Here is a 20,629-nt window from a genome sequence, read left to right as displayed (position 1 = left end):
CTGATGTGACATCATCATTCTGGCTGAAAATGACTTATAGACATGTATAACTTATGACTTAGGAGTTATAACTGTCGCCTCTAACCTACGGCCATTAACGCTTATAACTGTCCTAAGTGGAAAAAGATGGTTAGATGACAGACCTGTTCATTTCTCACATTTCTCTAATAAACACATTATATAATTTTAAGACTAAAGAGATGAACAAAAAGAGGTGGGCAGTCACCAACATCCTTCATTTTTCTAATCAATGATTTTACTTGCCTCCAACAGCTTAACTAAAGCCTCTTACATCGTAAATCATAGCAGCATGCAGGCTTTAGTGTTAGTGTTAACCAAACCTGCAGCAACAGCCACTGCTACAAAAACATATGGATTTAATTTGTCTTCAAATACAATAATTCCTAACCAAAACATTAGGCATGATCTCTAGGCATGATGGAGGTTCCATAATGACATTCTGAATGCATCGCCAGCTATTGTATGGGCCACAAGAACGCAAAGTCTTTCACAGACCGTAGATTCTAGGTCAAACTGCTACAGGTCCATCATAAATATTCAATGCTCCTCTGATTAACATTAACCACTCGCATACAATCGTATGCAAATGTGTCAACACCCTGGTAAAATTAAGTTTTGTTGATTTTCTAAACAAAAATAAGTGAACACCACAACAGTTGCACAGGCCACATTTTATCTTTCTTTCAATGTGTTAAATTGGGTGAATAAACACTAAAGTACAGTGCATTACAATCCCCTGTAGAGAATGTGTACTTACCTTCATTAAAAATAAGCAAAATGTAATTTGACAAGCAGCACCCAAACTTTTGCATGTGACTGTATACATTAATGTCTTACTCAAACAGGCTGCTATTATTGTTTTTAGTTAACCATGTCTGGTACACTGTCAAAAACCACACAAACAAGAATATTTGAGATGACTTAACTTGATACAGTTTGGGAATATGTAGGCAGGTTTGCACGTTGCTAGTTGGTGGGACAAAAGCCTTCATTACTTGTCAGCTGCTTTTGCCTCATAGATCCAGCTACAAAAAAAATAAATAAATAAAACTCTGGATATAACTGAGCGATACAAACACATCACAAATTACTTTTGGCTTTTTTAGATCCTTTTCATCTCCAGTGACCTTAAGGATAACCCTACGGTCTACGGTCTACCCTCAACACTAGTCCTGCCCAAGGATCCTAACACAAACACACACACATACACACAGAATGCAGACGCTGACATGCCAGCTGGGAGCTGAGTGGCATTTTTGCAGCCACTCAGGAAATGTTTCAGCAGTATAAGGCCGGCTCCCCTAGGAGAGTAAAAGAACAAAATACAGACAGAGATAAAGAGAGACAGGGAAAGACAGACCGTGGAAAGAATGAAAAGCAAAGGTCAGAAGTGGAAAGAGTAAAAATGGTGATGGAAACAAGCAGAAACCCTTCAGTAAAGGGAGACAAGCTCTGTCTGGGATGCACCCAGGTCTAGCAATGTATACTGCATCCAACACTTTAAAAAGTTTTTCTTGTCTCATAAGCACTTGGAAGGTTCTATCTAGAGGCCTCCAACTCAAGTTCTGGCTGACACTGAAAGCAATGGATCCTACGTCACTCACCATACACGTTTTATGTTATGTGAAAATATACACATGTCATGGCGGGAGTATACTCATAGAAGAAACACCGCATTTTGAAGAAGCCAAACATAGGCTCATGGGAAACCACAAAGTTGGCCAGCAGCTGCCAGCTAAGGAGCTGTACTTAATACAGACCAAATGGCTTTTCCACTTACGAGAAAACTAAAATCTAATTAAACACAAGACATGACTGCATGCAAAATCTAAAATATCCTTTGTTTTAATGACCGTCTAGACGTTCATCTGAGGCAGTTAATCTTAATTTTGTTCATAAAACTGCTGCCTGAAGAAGCAGTTTTGGGAAATTTCACTCCTGTACTCAACATACAGCCTATAGGTTAATTTGTGTGCTTATAACATCAAATACATATGCCATTAAAATCAACTGTGTCCTTGTTACAAGCTATTGTGAGCGTATCAGCATTTCTCTGCTGTTTATTGCTGCCTTCAGCTCATAAAATAACAGTAAAAGAACACCCAGACTGCCCTGTTTTTGGAATGCTGTGTTCTTAAACCTTAAAGAGGACTCTCGACTCAATGTACTAAGCCTTCACCAGCAGTTTTAGGTGTGATTTGGGCACATTCTCTCTGCAAGTTATACATGAAACTGGCATTTGACAAACAAAGAAAGCTACAGGAGTGTCTGAGCCATTAATAGTATCAATAGTTACGTACTACATCTAGCACAGGTAATAACATATGTGCTCATACTCCAAAAATTGAGGCAGATGTCAAATATTTTCTTTCTTAATTAATGTCCATCTAGGTCTGTAATGGGGTAATCATGGCAGAGTTAAAAAGACAGAAAAATAAACACACAAGACCATCTCATGTGCTTTCACGAATTGGTCTCAAAACATCAAAAAATGCCACAAATTAGAACCAGCTTTTCAGACACAGATGAAGAATAGCTGTCAACAAAGGATTGATTGTGCTATTTAATCCAGAAAGCTCCTTGGTACTCCAAACCCAACACATTCAGCACATTGGTAAAAAGCTGTCCTCTAATGGCTCTGGTATGACTTGGCGAACAGGAGGCATCATTATCTCATCCAGAACTTCAATTTCTCTCAAGGATCTTACAGCTCTGCCAGTTGAGCGTCTATTGTGGAAAGTGTAGCAGCGCAAAATCTAATGAACACTTTCACCTCTAAGCCTTCGAAGCTCTTCAGCCACATATGGGTTTCACAACAGTAATAATGTCATTCTTCTTCTCTTTCAAATCTCTAATACTCAAGTCTTTGTTCCTTTATCGTTTCAAGTTCAACCCTCTGCTAATATTTCACACAGGGACGATGACCTCAGGGATCATACAACCTTGCAACACCGCACCGGTCACAGAGGGTCTTGCAATGTCCCATTACCCAATCAAAACAAGACTTGGGGCACATCCAGCGCAATCAGCAGCTAAACTCACAGCCTTAATCAAGACCAAATCCCAGAGCCTACCGATTTTAGAGATAGAGGTTGTTCCAGATTTCTGGACATTTCATTGACTCCATACACAAATACTTTGGCACTAGAAAATATATTTTCCTATGTTAACATTGCTGAAAATATCTGCATTCATTTTCCACAGGGAACGTGTGCATTGTGCCAACGAGAAACCTATACCTGAAGAGGATAATGCTGCCAGTGTAGCTGCACATAGCGCACCACACTATAGTAATGACTAAGCACAAAACACAAAGGCATTTGGAAGTGGCTGCTTGTGCAACACCTGAGGCACTGACATCAGCACACACTGCTCTCAAATTAGGGGCCATTATGATATTCCCTGTTCGTCATTACAGAGGTGAGACGGGAGAATTACACTGTACTCGGACACACTCCCAAGTCCAGTAAAACCCTGCTTAAAAAAGCCTCCCCCTCCAGGAATTCCTGCCTAATGGCATCATTATGGACCTTGCTCCTGACGAATCCACCACCCTTGTAATCTAGCCTGGGCGGGGGGGATTCAAACATGACTATAGACACTCAAGCCAAGAGAGGTCAAAGAGACCTTCAACAAAGGAAACTGCTTTAGATAAGTTTGCATGTTTTTGACGTTAAATGCACCTCTGGCTCTAGACGACCCATTCTTTTCTAAAAGCTCTGGCGTATGAAGAAAAGTACAGGGAGTCATACCGCTGAGACAGGGTGGAAGGCCAGAATACCTCTCAAGCAGGGAATAGACAGGGTTAGATGAGAGAAGATAAGAGAAGAATGTTCCAGAAAAAATGTCTGATGGATTGCTGCTCTAATTTAAGCCATCAGGTAATAAGAAACATGCCATTCAGATGATCAGTCACCTGAAGCTAAACTCGCAGCCTTAATCAAGACAAAATCCCATTTTTTTGTTTGTGTTTGTCCGATTGTTGTACTCTGATCTTCATTAACATGAAAGGAGAACTGTACAAATCAAATACATAAAAGGTATTTCATTTGTACAGAGCTATACATGTGTTTTTACATTTTCAGCATGCAAAAGACTTAAACACACTCCAATTATGATGACAAAGCTAATTTTAGCATATTAACATCTATTTTAGTCCAGAATGTTCCTTTTAACAACACTACAGGTTCACAAATCTGTGCTTGAGTGACTACTTGAATATTCATTTATGTATTACTTCAGCTATTTGTTAATGGCATTTTTACAATGTTCAAGCATTGCTTCAGATGAGACAATAGGTTGAATATCACTTTGTTTAACTAGAGAAACACCAAGATAATTCCAAGCTATTATTAACTAATTAAGTTTCTGGCTTTCATATTGCCGTAAATGAGTATACCGAAAGCAATGACTATTTTCCCTCAGGATAAAATCAACGCATGACATGTGGAGTGTTTGCTTTAGGAAAGAGCTGTATCACTAACTTCCAAAACGCAACAAATGAGTTTCCTTTTGTCACTAGGCCAGCGTTTGACACACGAGTCCATCACGATGTTCAGCACTCTGACCCAGAAACAGTCAATTTTCTATAACAGTGAAACTGAACCTACTTATTCATCTCCTTTCCTCACTTGAAGCTCGGCAACCACTGAATCAGGTCAACCACAAATGAATGTGACTTTTAAAGGAACAATTCAGAGAAAAATCTAATTTACCCAGTTTTCCCTTCACACTAAATGTTATCAGTTTGTGAAGACATGGCATCCAAAAAAATGGATATAAGTACATAACGTGGCTGCTACTAGTGTTTTTAACTATGCCCATTTTATATACAATGGTATTTCATACAGTGCCAGAAACCACATGAACAAAACTACTTAAATTACTTCACAATGTCATACAATTTGAGGCAAGTGAGTGATGATTTAGGCATGCAGTTAATATTATTTGATAGGGTTCAAGCTTCTAGCATTTGTTAACTGTTACATTTGAAGGTCCAGAACTAAAGAGGCAAGTATTTCTTGTCAGACTGGGTACATTTGGCATAAGAGTAAGACTGTGCAACTGTTCATCAGACTATGCTTCTATACTTCAGTGCACTGATTTATAACAGGTTCCATTGTAAAAGTGTTGACTCAGCAGTGTTATCAGAAAAGTTGCATGAAGAAGGACCTAGAGCTCATTTCCTGAGTCTGTGTTTGTGCACATGTATTTGTATGCATGTGTTAACCAGAAAGAGGCCTTGGCTTCTGCTGTCCCTGAGCATTGTGCATCGTAACATCTTATGCCCTCCTTAACACCAGTTAAATGCTGTGCGTATGCACACATAAGCAAGCATAGAGGAAGAGGGACTGTATTTCACAGGAGGTTGCATTCACAGGCCAGGGATGGAAAGAGAAAGAGAGTGAGAGAGAGAGAGAGAGAGAGAGAGAGAGAGAGAGAGAGAGAGAGAGAGAGAGAGAGAGAGAGAGAGTGAGTGAGTGAGTGAGAGAGAGAGAGAGAGAGAGAGAGAGAGAGTAGCACTGGAACATTAAGCCTGTGGCCACACGTTGTGGGAAGGTGAGATTTTTAAAACCTCTTCAGGACATCTGGCCCCTACCCACCCATTAACCTTTATTCCATACCCTCAGGCCTGAAGGACACACTCCATTTCCTCTTCCAGGTCAAGCTTCTCATCAAATTGTGCTTAAAAAAAACCCTATCATTCTTTGACTCTGGATCATCTACATCAGCATTTCTCATTTCATCCCAGCCCCACATTTTATCGTTTTTCCTGCCGCAACAATCCCAATACAACTCCTTGAGCCCTTTGTCAGCTTAACCAGGTGTGTTAGAGCAGAGAAAATGCAGAATTTTGTAGGGAAGGCTTCCTCTAGGACTACGATTGAGAAACATGGGCCTATATGATTTCTTCCTCCCACGTGGTCCTAATCATTCATCAGAGGAAGATCTGTCCAGGCCAGAAACCCCATGCCTCCAAACAGAACTCTCCGTCCTCCAGGTTTGGGCTAGTTTGTTGAGCAAATACAATAAGGCCCCTGATTCAGAGCCAGCCAAAACAAACAGATCTCACTTCCTCATCACTGCATGGGACAAGGAATGAAGAGAATAGACACATGTCTGTGCGGCTGCTACAACAATGTCTGCGTCAGCAGATAAACTTTCTGCAGGGCAGTTGGGTAAACTTCAGAGTAAATATTATTAAAAGGCAATAGTTTGGCATAATTAATGCAATTATCTTGATCAGTCAAGCCATATTTTGTGTCCAAAGTTTGTCTCTTTTATTTAGGCAGAGGGAGCTGTGAGTCAAATGCAGCTATAAGTAAAGCAACCATATACCCCCCCCCCCCCCCCTTCACACTGTGTAAAATGCATGCTTAAAATATTGCATGCTTCCCTCAAAGCACATATTTTGTATGCACTAAAATGACAAGAGTAACTTCACTACACTTCATCATGTAATCAGAATGCATTCAGATCTAAATGTCCAATCCCCAAACAGTCAAGCACAAACTGTGACTGCATCTCTCCACTTACAGCTTACTACCAACGCAATAATCTTTTTCATTAAACAACTATTTAAGGTTATTGTGGCTAATAAGCAAATATATCTAGCTTTCTTTCTTTTCTTTTACTGTATCTTCAAAAAACTGAAACACTCTGCACCATAAAATGTTTCATAATGCAAAGCCAGCAGCCTGTGCTGGCTACGCCTACATTGCATGCTATTCTGTTTTACCTGTTTTAATATCAAACAGTGCTAATTAGTGGGTTATAAGCTTCTATTACTTGTTCGCTACTGAAACCTTGTATCTTCTTTGCAATACTAGAGAAGCTAAGAGATCACAAACTCGCATCTTCATAAACTGCTCAAGCAACACACCAAATACAAAGGAACAGCCTTTCTGTACCATTTTGTTCTGAACATACACTTGAAAAGTTGATAACACTTCATAAAACAGCGCTTTGCTTGACAATATTCAGCGAAACAAAGCTCCGTGTGCTGAATATTTACTTAAATAATGCATTCGTCTGTTCAAAAGATTTTTTTCCTTGTCTGCATGGCCTGAACTGCCAGTGCTGATCGATGCCATCCACAAGAAAGCCTAAAAAATCTGACAGGGTGTTTTTGGTAGGCCTACAACAACAGCACATCTGGAAAATCACTTTTAGTGGACTCTCTCCAAGGGTCACCCCCCTTTTTTTCTTTTGTGCTGCAAATCTCTCGGCTTAGTTACAGTGGATGGCGGTTTGAAACGATCACCAGACACCGGCGTGCATCTTGAAAGAAATTCCAAGGAGGGGATGGAAAATCTATTTGGTGTTAAGAGACTGTAGGTCAAACTGAGGTTCAAGAACAAGGATGTGTGTGCTTCTGCACTGAAACAGTGTTTGTTGTTGTCTTGTTTAGGCCTGCTTTTCTCCCACCTTCTCTCTGGTGAGACAGATTGAAAGGTTCCTGTTGCAATGTTCACACTGCAACTACAACCCATATTTATCTTTCTCCTGTGGCCTGTGTGCTAACCTTGGACCTTGGGGTCTTCTTGAACTATGTGTAAGCCAATCAAGTGCCCTGTCCCAAATTGTGCACTCACAGTCCTGCTGTCAAGAACCAAGACTGTAAGATGTCCCATTTGTCAGTTCAATACTCAAACAGGTGCTCACAAGCACTCTCTGTGGACACTTACTGCAGCCCTCGGTGTGGCTTCTTACCCAAACCATGCAATGCAGACTCATCAGTGGTCTCTTACCTTGAGATACACTTGAGGAACAATGGATGATTTTGTTTATAGATGTCTGAACAAAATAGTGGGGAGGAATTTTTAAATTGAACACACATCTGAAGCAGCAGGCGCTGCGAATGCAGAGCCTGCACGTCGCACAAGTCTGTCCCAAATGCATATGTTTACACCAAGTACCCTCAAGGTCTTTTTCCCCATAGGTCAGCACTTTGTTGGCGCCACTAAAATGTAGAATTTGAGGATGACCACAGGGCTCAGGGCACCGTTAGAGACTGAGCTAGCATGTACTTGATGCTGCCCTGAAAATAACTGTTTAAAGAATTTTACTTATTCTCTTGTGTTTGTGGTGTCATTTAATTCCCAACCAATATTCAGACAAACCCTGCCTTTTGCACCCCAACTGGCTAGTAGCACACAACACCCTGCCCCACAATAATGATAATAACATCATCCTTTCTGTGCTAGGACTGGCTAGGACAATCACGTCTCCTGCTCTGGGAATAGCTATTAAAGCCCTGTCCCAAATGGCACCCTAAGCCCTGAGTACCACTTCCAAGACCACACATAGGTAACGTCATCAACATGCAAACAAAGAGGGCAAGAGACCTTCAAGCTTCTTGGTTTGAAAGTGTATTTGGGACAGATTTGTGCAATGTCCAGGCATGTGCATGTATAACATTATATCTAACCCTTTTTTTTAAGTAAGCAAATCTCTTCATCCATAGTGGCACAGATTAAAAGCACAAAATGTAAGAATTATAAATAAACAAACGCTCCTGAATCTCCAACATGTTGGCATGACAGCCATAAACAAAAATATCCACTCTCACTGGTCCTCACCCATATCTCAATGTGGACTACTGCATCCATATCCATCACCAAAGGTATAAAGTGAGCTCCCATTTAAATATCACAATGAGAAATGTGCCCCCTTATAACTTCACCGACATGCGCAAATGAGAATTGCAGGACAGCACCATTTGGGACAGGGCTTCTCTTTGTAGTCTGAAGTACTAGCCAGTTCTTGAGCAGGGGTTTGTCTAAATATGTGTGGAAAAAAAACAACAGCAGCCCAGCATATTAAATTTTAAAACCTATCTCTGCACATTTAAAGTAAAAAAGTCAAGTTGTCCAGCAAGACTGCTATCTGTCCTTCACTATAGCCACTACTGTTAAACTTCTCAAGCAAAGACATCGACAATAATGGACAACGAATTGATCTGTAAAAGAGCAAAGACTCTTTGTAACAGAGGGAACTGTGTTTGGAAAGTAGGAATGATAATGACAGTGAATTCACGAGACAACATCTGGATGTTGCTCTAGACGGGACCTTAATTCTTTTAGTGATATTTGTGCTTTTAAAGTTCCCTTGTGAGCTGTCTCAGCATTCAGAATAAGCACATCTCACCAAACTGTCAGATTTGTCACGCTTCCGGCATTAAGCTGTGTGTTAAACAACATGCACAGACACCCACTGGTCTAATTACAATCAGCACAACAAACCCCCCCCCCGACCCACACCCCAGCACTGAATTCACGTCTAGGATGATTACTCAGGCCCAGCTACACTTAAACGGACAGCAGAGATGTTGGTGGAGATGTTCATTTGCCACCACGCTCAGACTTGCTCGTAAAAAATTAAATGAAGACAGAGACGTTTAAAAGAAAGGTAGAAAACAGCCACACAACAAATGAACCGTGGTGATGAATTTACAGCTAGCCTCACTCTTACATTGGTCATTTAGGTCAAGCTGGACTCAAACAGTTACTACAGGTGTGAATTCAACACTGTAGAATAAATCTGCCACTACATGTCCCGTCATCACTCGCTCCACAAACCGCAACAGACCTTTAAAAACTTTCACGATTTCCTGAGACAGACTTTCAGAAAACAGGGCAAGTGGAGGGAAGGCAGATTGATTTTTTGAAGAATTAAGTTTTAAAACTACTGAGCCCTAAATGTGACATGGTGATTCCTTTTGAAAAAGGTGTGGCCACAAACTAATTATGAAGCCACAAATTAGCATAGTGAGCCCTCAAACTAATATCTTGAGACCACAAGTTATGTTTCTCATTACTTCCTCAATAAAATAATCATTTGTGTCCTCAGGAGTAATTAGAGTACTCAATATTAGAATTTATAGCCTCAATATAGTAATTAGTGTACTCATTAAAATAATTTGTGGCCTCTATATAGTAAGGTGTGGTTTGAATATAGTAAGCTGTGGCAAAGCCTAATTAAAAAATAATCACCATGTCATCTTCGGGGCTCCGTATTAAACAGCCTAACATTTCCACAGTGTAACTAACTCGCATGGTGTTGAATGCTCGCACAGTGATTAAGAAACTGTCTACAGTGACGAACTAGCGCACAGTGTCGATGCAGCTTCAGTCCAGTTCACTCTAAGCGTTCACTCAGCGCGGGATTTGCTGGACGGGCTACTGTAAGATGATGATGTAATTCGTCTATTACAGGAGCTGCTAACATGACAGTTTCCCCGCAGGTTACATCCAAGCGCACTTTAGCCCAAAACCAGCGCTTACGATTCTAACACGAAAGTTCGTGATTTTCCCTCAGCTGGCCAGCGGCAGGGCTTTACCTGGGTCGTGGAAGGGCACTAAGGCGAAGTTGTGCAGGGGTCTCTTGGGCCGGCTCAGGGACGTCTCCAGGATTTTGGAGGCTCCTTCGATCACCTGGACCAGGTCGTCGTACATGGAGCCGGTGACATCGAAGACGAAGGCGAGGGTGGAGGCGCCCTGAGGGACGGGCTCAGTCCCGGACTCAGCCACATCCTGGGCTCTGGACAAAACCCCAAGGAGAAAGAGCCTCACCAGTAGCAGAGAACAACGTCCAGGGCTCATTTTCCTACCGGCACCAGACGCACCAGACTTCAGCATCGAGGGCATTGCCGAGACATTGGATGGAAGTGATTCGCCTGATGGAAAGTGAAGGAGAGTGTGAAAGTGTCCGAGCAGCGCTGAGAACTCTTAAGGAACTCGACTTGTGGGATCAGCTGCTCATAGCAGGACTCTCAGTGATGGCCAGAGGAGAGCTGAACGCTGATTGGACGGCTTTTAGGGACGGGGGAGGGGGGCTGTGGGGTGTAAGAGGTGCCATGTAGAAAGGTGAGTATCTCTGTGGTTACAGTTTGTCGTTTGGACTCTTCAAAAGAACTTTACTGAATGTTAAGACTGCATGACAACACATAAAAGACGTACACAGTACAATAGATAGTCCAGAGGTATAACTTACACATGACTTTCTATGGAACTACAGAAGTGAAGCCTTTTAAAATGTCTATAATACAATTTTTAAAATGTGCTTAAAAAGCTCATTAATAAATTCTTAATTATCACCTGAGCAGTAGTACAGTAGTATCAAGGCTCCTACATGACACCCATATGAAACATATTGGTTAAGTTGAATTTATTATGCAAGTAATTGTACATTAGGCTTATTTCAGTTAATGCACAATACAAACACCATCACAAAACCAACACAACCTAACTGCATTTCAACAGCATTTGAGCCCCATTTGGTTGCATTGTAACTCCGAACTAATACTTTAGTGACTGTTGTAAGAAGCTGTCTTTCATTCTGAGAAAAAGCGATCCATTCAAAGTCTTTCATTCCAGCAAACTAGCTTCATCTGCTGAGTAGACTGGACAGCACTATATGGGAAAAAACTCCAGAATTTGGTTCACATTCAACTGTTTAAGAGAAGCCATTTTTTCTGATGGCAAACTTCTGCTTGTTTGACAGAATAAATCTGGTTTTGATCAGTCTGAACCACATACCAAACAGACAGAAATAGCAACTCCAGGCTTTCAGTTTTCAGAATTTGTCTGTCGCCATCTATTGGACACGAACGGTTAGGAATCATAGAACTTAAGACTTTTATCAGTAGGCCTTTTTCTCCCAGCATTTTATGAAAGCTAATTCAAAATAATACCACACCACTAAAATATGCTTTATTTATAGTGTGCCCTTCTCAAAACCACTTTACAACCAACCACTATAAAGGCAGATAGTAGTTTTGAGTAAAAAGGAATGTCTTTAGTTGAGATTTAAAAGGTAACGTGAACATGCTGTCATTGAGAGACTGAGGCAGACTGAAGTTTTTAAAGGTCTGCTGTGGTGTATGGAGTGACTTAAAACAAAATCCCCAGTGATGACTGAACGTAGCGGCTGGAATGAAGACCTATAGTAACTGTTTAAGTATAGCTGGGCTTAAATGACCAGTGAAAGAGTGAATGAAGAAGCTGGTGAATGAAGAGTGAGTGAAGAAGCATAGGTTTATATTAACTAATAAAAAAAAGAGCTGCCCAGTGTAGCTGAGAATGGAAGTAATATGCAGAGACCTCTTTATGTGTGTATGTGAGTGAGTGTGTGTGTGTGTGTGAGTGTGTGTGTGTGTGTGTGTGTGTGTGTGTGTGTGTGTGTGAACACTCTTGCAGCTGGGTTTTGAAAGACCATGGGATTCAGTACATTAATCTTATTATTAACCATTTGTTTTTATGAACCAAAACAAATGATATACTGTCCCATACAAGTTTTATAACTCATTCAACCATTTATAACAATACCATAATTTTGGAATTGCAGTACGTATATGTTTGTTTTGAAACATGTATCAATATACCATGATGTCACATACCATGATGACTGAATTATATCACTTGATCCAATATAAGCGCAAAATGACCAATTTTTAAAAATTTAAATTCTCAATTTTGCAATCCATTCCAACCCTCAAGTCAATGCCTAACTGTATTACTTTTGAAAAACTGGTGCCAACAGTGGGCGAGCATGTTAAAGGATTAACTCAAGACAGCTGATTGCTGTTCCTGTTTAGCACCTGTTTGCATGGGAAGCTAAAATCATGTTCAGCTGCTCTTGAACATCTTGATACAGCATGTCATGTTGTTCTAACAGGAAAATAGAGCTCAATGAGCAGAATGATTCACTCTAATAAATAACAATGCAGCTTTGGGATAATTGAAAAGTGCTATATAAATACTGTGGAATGCTACTTTTATTATTGAAACAGAATAAAACAGAAAAGACAATTACAAAAAGAATCTTTCAGTTAATTGAACATTCTGTGCTGCTGAAACAAATGATATAATACTCATTATCTATGGTCTTTATTTGTAGTATTTTGATCTACTAGAAGAAAATGGAAAATATAATACAAACCATGTTTTCACTAGTGCAAAATCACCTGTTATTATGAATTACTGTTTTCGTCAGGTGTCTAGATACTTTTGGACATATTATGTATCTAAACGAAAGTTTTTGTCAGACACTAGTGACTCACCTTTTCCATACACCTCAGATCAACTTCTCAAAGTTTCTCCATCCAACTTGGGCTTTTCATCTTTACTCCAGAGTTTCAGCATTGAAAATGGTCCAGTGCTGGAATATTCCACCTTTTCCCTCAATGGACACACACAGAGCTCCCTGTAGACCTGACAATGTTGAAAGTTGTCTGCTTTTACCAGATTGTTTATGCTATGAAAAAAAAAAAACATGGAAATTACAGGTACATTTTCCATAAAGTTACCAGACTCCTTCACCTCTTTAATGGAAAACATAACTTTATTTAAATAACTTTATTTATTTATTCATTCATTCATTCGTTCATTTACAGAGGACCATTCCTTTATTGTAACTTATATGCCCAATATTCCCTGCATTCACATTTTATCTGTTAAAAACAGCACGTAACATTAGCTATCATTTTCCGAATGTCATACTAGATACCAAAATACTAGGTTATATAATATGCATAAAATCTGTTTCATTACTATAAAACACAATGTCTTTATTTTCAGTATTTATTATTTCAGTGATGTCTTTTTATCATTCCAGAATTTACAGCAGAAATGCGAGAGTGCCTTTGGCTAAGTATGTCATGTTTACCATGTTAGTTATTATCAAATTAACTTAACAATATACAAAATATAAGTATGTAAACCTTAAATGGAAAGGAAAACAATATCAAAACGTTGGGTAACTAGCTAACTAGCTATGTTACTACACTTGCTTACTGGCTAATTAAAAGCTAACGTTAACTAACGCTAACCCTTGTTATGCTAATTTTAGCTCCTATATCTACATGTCTAAATGATTTATCTAACATTTCACAGACGTCACCGAATTAACAAAATGTTTTAATTCACTGCAAATAAGCAGAATTACCCTCTCTCCTCAAGACGGCGCCATTTTCTCCAGTCTTCTGCTGCCTGCAAGGAAAGTGTGAGGCGACGGCTACACCACTCAGCATGCAGCGCGGGCCTGATCTCACTGATAACAGACCGAGAAGCTGCAGCGCCTGTCCTGAAATATACAGACACTCTTTCTAGTAAATTATGCTACTTTAAGGGGCACCTATTGTGACACAGGCGTTCAACTGTGCGCACACAAGGTGTATAATCTCAGTAGAAAGACACTGAATGCGTTAACTACAGAAAATCAGATTTATCAGTAATCCAGTGAGTGTGTTTACATGCATTTGGGTAATCCGATTTTCAGGAAACTCCGGGTCCACATAAATCAGGCAATAATGGAATTTCTGCCCTCTAAAAATTGCTGGGCTAAAAACAACCCAACATGGGTTATTTGGCAACTCACTCACTCACACACACACACACACACACACACACATCTTCTGAGTCGCTTCTCCTTCTGGGTCGCGGGGGGGTGCTGGAACCTATCCCAGCTGCTATTGGGTGAAAGGCAGGAGCCACCCTGGACAGATTGCCAGTCCATCGCAGGGCAGACAGACAGACACATTCACTCACACATGCAAACCTAAGGGCAATTTAGCATGTCCAAACAGCCTGACTGCATGTCCTTGGAACGTGGGAGGAAACCGGAAAACCCAGTAAAGCCACGCAGACACGGGGAGAATATTTGCCAACTCAGTACTGGGTAAATACTGGACAGAACACATACTGGGTTATTTTAACCCATTACTGGTTTAAATAATTCAATCATTGTGCTGTTACAATAACCAAATCTGGAGTCTTCTCCAGTAGTTTTACATAATACTGGTTTATTTTATCATTGATATTAGGTTATTGTTGTTCTGTAGTTGATTGAATAATAATAATAATAGTAATAATAATAATACGATTTACTTACATTGAAATAATCAGCATAACAAAACAAGAAAACATTTGAAACAGACATCAACTTTGTCAGTGTACATCTGCATGTTCAGACAGAGGGCAGATAAAAGAAGTCAGGACGAAATCAGTAGGTTCCCCTGCAGTTCTCTGTTCTTCTGAAACACGACAGATCTACAAACGTCCCTGCACTCCACAACGAGGACTAATCCAGTACAGACTGCTTAATATTACTGCTGACCCCCCTACTTCATGTAGGGTTCAAAGGCCTGATATGAGGAGGTTTCTCCATTTCCACTTAACAGCTGAATAACATTAATTTATTTTTGCTGCTTTACAGAACTGATAGGTCAGTCATCTGTGAAGATGATTATTAAACAGATTGAGATAGAGGCAATTTTTCTAAAACCCTGTTTATTCTGGCCATGGAGAATAAATGAATGATGAATTAATTAACTTTGTCATTGCACATTGTACTCGTACACTTGCACAACGAAACTGAAGTGCAAACCCCCGCCCTCGGTGCAAAGAAAAAGCAGAAAGACAAAAAAAAAAAAAAGATTAATTTAAATACCATACAAATTTATACTCAACAAAATGTAAATAAAAAAAAACAATTGCACATGACCCATCAAACGGTGAATTTTTCCAGTTATAAATTGCACTGGCCCCTTGAAATTAACTGTTAATTGCATAGTATGCCATTGCACCACAACCCGATAAGTCACATGTTTGTATTAAACAGATCAGTCACATGTTTGTGTTTAACAGAGCTATGGCCCTGTTGTAAAAACCGTCTTTTAGTCTGTTTGTCCTTGTTTTCATTTGTCTGTAACGTCTGCCAGATGGCATCAGTTCAAACATTCAGTACCCTGGGTGTGTGCTGTCTTTTTTAATCCTGTCTGCCCTTCTGAGACAGCGGTTCCTGTAGAGTTCCTTAAGGGATGGTAGGGGATGTCCAATGATTTTTTGGCCAGTGTTGATGACCCTTTGTAAGTCATTTTTGTGTGCCGTGGTGCAACTGGAGAACCACACAGAGATACAATAAGTCAGCACACTCTCCACGGAGCAGCGGTAGAAAACAGTCAGCAGTTCCTTCTTAAGATTGAGCCTCCTGAGGATCCTTAGGAAGTGAAGATGTTGCTGTGCCCTTTTCATGATCGCTGAGGTTTTGGAACTCCATTGGAGGTCTGCATCCATATGCATCCATTATCCAGATTGTCTACAAATCGGACTTCCTCCTCCTGAAGTCTACAATGAATTCTTTAGTTCTGGATTTGTTGATAACTAAGTTGTTGTCTGAACGCCAATCCACCAGCCTTTGGACCTCCTCCTGGTACGCTGTTTCGTCACCATCAGATATAAGTCCAATTAGTGTGGTGTCATCCGCGAACTTAACTGTAATGTTGTCCGGATGGCTACTAACACAGTCGTACGTGTACAGGGTATAGAGTAATGGACTCAGCAAGCAGCCCTGTGGGGATCCGGTATTGAGTCTGAGACCTGTGGAGAGATTTGGACCAACTCAAACTCTCTGTACACGATCTGAGAGGAAGTCTCTAGTCCAGCAGCAGATGTTTTTGGAAAGACCAATGTCCAATAACTTAACTGTCAGTCTTTCCAGGAGCATGGTATTGAAAGCAGAGCTAAAGTCAACAAAGAGCAGCCTGGCATAACGCCCCTGCACTTCCAGGTGGGAGATGGTGGTGTGGAGTGCTGTTGCTATGGCATCCTCTGTTGATCTGTTAGCTCTGTATGCAAACTGAAATGGGTCAAGTGTGGGTGGGAGACAGGACACGATGTGACGTTTAATCAGTTTCTCAAAACACTTCATGACGATCGGTGTCAGAGCGACTGGTCAATAATCATTGAGGCTGCTGATACTGGTCTTCTTAGGTACTGGTACAATTATGGCTGACTTCAGACATGGTGGTATGAAGGACTGGGACAGTGATACATTGAAGATCTTAGTAAAAACCCCAGCCAGCCCAGCCGCACACTCTTTGAGGACCCTCCCAGTCACTCCATTCGGTCCCGCTGCCTTCCTAGGGTTCACCGTTCTCAGTGTGCACCTCACTGAACTTTCCACCTTGAACCGTGTGAAGAAGTGGTTCAACTCCTCCGCAAGCGTCAAGTCACAGCCATTGTGGTGTTACTGGGTTTGTAGTGGGTGAGATGCTGGACTCCCTGCCACACTTGCCTTCGTGTTGCTGGTCCTGAAAAGAGTTTCAATCTTTGTTTTTGTACTGCATCTGGGCTTTCCTGATCCCTCTCTTCAGTTCAGCTCTGGCAGTGCCATACTGCGCACCATCACCATACCTGAAAGCGATGTGACGTTGCCTCAACAGGACATGCACTTCTTTAGTTATCCAGGGTTTCTGATTTAAATCCCCCGCTACAATGTGCACTGCATCGGGATGAGTTCTGTCGGTTGCTTATTGCGTTATGCAGCTCACCCAGAGCCTGGTTAGCATTAGCATCGGGTGGTATATATGTAGAGAGAGAGAGAGAGAGCGAGAGAGTGGTTGTTTACTGTCTTTGCATCTTTACACCTGTTGTTCGTGTAAATGCATAAACCTCCTCCGCTCTTACCAGAGTGGCCGTTCCTGTCATAGCGATGAGCCCTGTAGCAGCCAGGTCTCTAATTATTGCAATAATGCAGTAATGAAGGCATTTGTTATTCGCAAATTATAGCCTCATTTCCTCAATTTTGTTCATTATGGATCTGGCATTTGTGAGGAAAATGCTGGGAAGCGGTAGTTTAAACAGTTGCTTCTTTGCCGTGTTAGGGTGCCGGCCCTGCAGCTTCACTTTTGTCTCCTTAGTTTACGCTTCCTCTTGGGCTTCCCGCTGGGTAAAACAGTCCACGGAGACTCCGGAGCTCTGGCCATGTCCTCCGGTATATCGTGGAAGCTGTGATAGTCCAAAGAAATAGTTATTTCACAGCGAAATCCAGTCCAAGAGATCCTGATGGCTATATATTTTCTTTGCCCAACAAAATACTATTTCCGCACATCCAAATACACACACACAGTAATAAAAAAATGCATGCCACCATCTTGTATTACCATAGAAATGGGGCCTAGAATGAACAATGAACCAACCAATCAGCCAATAAACTCACAGAACATAATGATGTAGTGTAAAACTCAAACGTCATGCCATGGCCGTTTTTAAACATCGCAAAATATGAACACACACCATCTAGAAGTTGAAGAATATTCAGATTCTTCATTTCGTCAAGCATAGTTGGTTTCAGCATTGCTAACAAAAGCATTTTACTGAGCTAAAATACAGCTCTCTGCATCGGATTTCTAGGGCTGGCTCCGATCTGATGAAATGATCAGAGCAAGCTGTTTACACGACCATTTGAATAATCACATAACTGCATGTAAACGCACTCGTGGCCAGTGGAGTGTAGCGCTCTGGGCAGCTGCTCATCAGATCACCGCGTCCAGTGCCAAACGTCGGAGAGAGGTAGGGCAGGGAGTCGATCCCAAATATTCGATTCGGGAATCGAGAGTTTTCGCCGAAACTGGACTCGGATCCATAGTTTGAACGCACCCTTCCTACTGAGCATGCGCAAATCATTAGTATGGCGCTGCCCCTGATTGTTTTCACCTGTCCCTCGTCTTCCCGGCGTGTATTCAAGCCCTGTGTTTGCCCTCTGTTTTTCGCTGGTCTATGTTTGCTTTGTTTGAATCTCTGTTGTTGGTTGTTTCTGGTTTATGTGATGTCTGCCCCACGATCTCTCCATATTGGCTCATTGACTCTGGACCGTTATGACCCTGATTTTGGATTTGCCCTTAATAAACGTCACTTACCTCCGCACATGGGTCCGCTACCTCGCTCCTCATTACACCTGCTCTCCACCCAATGGCTGCTGGGAAAAGCACCAACTCCCCCCAGCAACCCTCAAGAATAAGCAGCTCCAAGAAATATTTAAAATATCTTTCCTGTGTTTTTAAACTTTGAAACGGGTCAATTTGACCCTGAACTTAACAGAAGAGTTAAAGCTCTCCAAGAACTCTCCACTGGTCCTGACTGTACTTTCAAAAAGATGACCCTGTTTCTGTGGACTCCAGTGCAGTAATTATGGACTAACTGAACAGTTCACAACTTGAACCTGAACAGGCCTCAATTAGATGTCCAGGGAGAAGTCAGAGGCAAGTGCAAGTGCAGAAGTAAGCACAGAGACTTTTCCCTGGACCAAAAGAAAGACTGCTTATAAGGATGAGTGGAGAAAAGGATACGTAATTAGCTGTAATTTTGCTGAAGTATGTGTCCACTAGAGGGTGACATTGCACTGAAAATCTTTTTTCCCTCACATCACATATGGATGGCTATAGAGAATGTTCATCAACAGGCACCTCAGAAGTAAACATGCAGCAACAGGCACTGTTATCAAGCAATTGTGCCACAAGCCCATAATGGTTTTAACAGGTCAACACAGAGTTACAAAGTGCTATCATACAAAATCACAAGAGTTACTAACAAAATAAGAGCTAGTGCCAGACCAGTTAAGGTCTTTCTGCAATCCACAAGGCAAATAGAGGCCAGAGCAAACTTCCAGCCTCATGCTGATTTAAATGATAACCGGACAGGCTTCTTTGCAATGCAAAGTGTAGGAGACTCACTCCAACATGACTTAGCACATGGACTAAAAGCCCACTTTGCTTACAGGTCTCAGAAGCCTATCTCTTGGATTTCAGAGAGGCAGTGCTCCAGTAGTGCAAATCTATCTGGCCGTCTGTTTTTATTTTTTTCTGTTCTAATTCTCCAAGGCTGTGTTGACACAGGTGCTGATCTTATGTCTTTTCTGGTCAGAAGTGATGAGGCAGCATTGAGACAGGCTGTTTATGTTGGACAGGCTCATTGATCTGTGTTGGAGGGACTTGGATGGGGGCCGGGAAGCAGCAGGCCGCTCGTGCAGGCCTCGCGAATGCGGTCATCAGAGGTCAAAGGCCCATAGTACCAGTGCACACTTACCAGTGAGGAGACATTAGATACTGTCAGGGATGTTTCGAAGAAAGCAGAAATGCAACTTACACACACATTGTATACTAAAATGGGCAGAAAGTAAGCCATGTTTAAGTCTAGGAAATTTAGGAATTATTGTTCATTTATTTTCACTTAGAAACTCAACAAATTTGACCATGTTCGACCTTTCATCAATAGGTCAGATCATGCAAACGTCTCACATGCATCATACAGATGTAATATGTAATAAGGATTTTCTTTGGCTCTTCCCAGCTAAATTAAACCTGTTTTGAGAGTTTTTAAAGAAAGAAACATGTAGCATTTATAAAATGTCAGGACGATTTTGATGGTTCAACTAACTCTGAACTATATTCTTTAAATATTCTTATGGCTTCTTTACGTATAAGGCAGTGAAATTCACTGAAAATATGTTCTTCACACCGGTGGCCCCTAAACCTACTCTTGTCCATGTCAGACCACCCTTTACACTCTTAGCTTATAACAGCTAGATGCATGTGCAATATGTGCTATTACATTGCAGTCAGTGACAACTGTATGGGGTAGAGTCATATTTTTACATTTTATTTTAAAAAGAAGTTAAAAAGTAAAAACTGAAAGGAAAATAATAAATTAATCATGGGCTGATTTAATGGTTGATAAGACCCCACTCTGAGCAGCCCTGCTTTTAGAGCCATTTATAGCTAAATGCACTTGGGGGGTGGGGGGGCAGTTTAGGCTTTTGAAATTCCTAG

At 41.0% G+C, this 20,629-nt stretch overlaps 1 protein-coding gene across 3 annotated transcripts in view; it reads right to left on the bottom strand.

Moving 5' to 3' along the window:
• The window catches only part of hmcn1 (hemicentin 1), a 140,940-nt gene extending 130,160 nt beyond the window's left edge, over positions 1–10,780 (bottom strand). For 2 of the 3 annotated variants that reach the window (XM_017718045.2, XM_017718047.2), the window contains exon 1: positions 10,364–10,779. In XM_017718045.2, coding sequence (XP_017573534.2) covers positions 10,364–10,670 — 307 coding nt within the window. In that variant the 5' untranslated portion in view covers positions 10,671–10,779. Of the gene's footprint in view, positions 1–10,363 lie in introns of all 3 variants that reach the window. The other variant, XM_017718046.2, reaches the window with a different exon arrangement.
• Between the last annotated feature and the right edge of the window lie 9,849 nt (positions 10,781–20,629).

This window comes from Pygocentrus nattereri, chromosome 4 (assembly GCF_015220715.1).
Source record: "Pygocentrus nattereri isolate fPygNat1 chromosome 4, fPygNat1.pri, whole genome shotgun sequence".
NCBI classification, from domain to species: Eukaryota; Metazoa; Chordata; class Actinopteri; order Characiformes; family Serrasalmidae; genus Pygocentrus; species Pygocentrus nattereri.
Note: the sequence above shows the minus strand (reverse complement) of the source record. Positions and strands in the feature narration are given on the sequence as shown.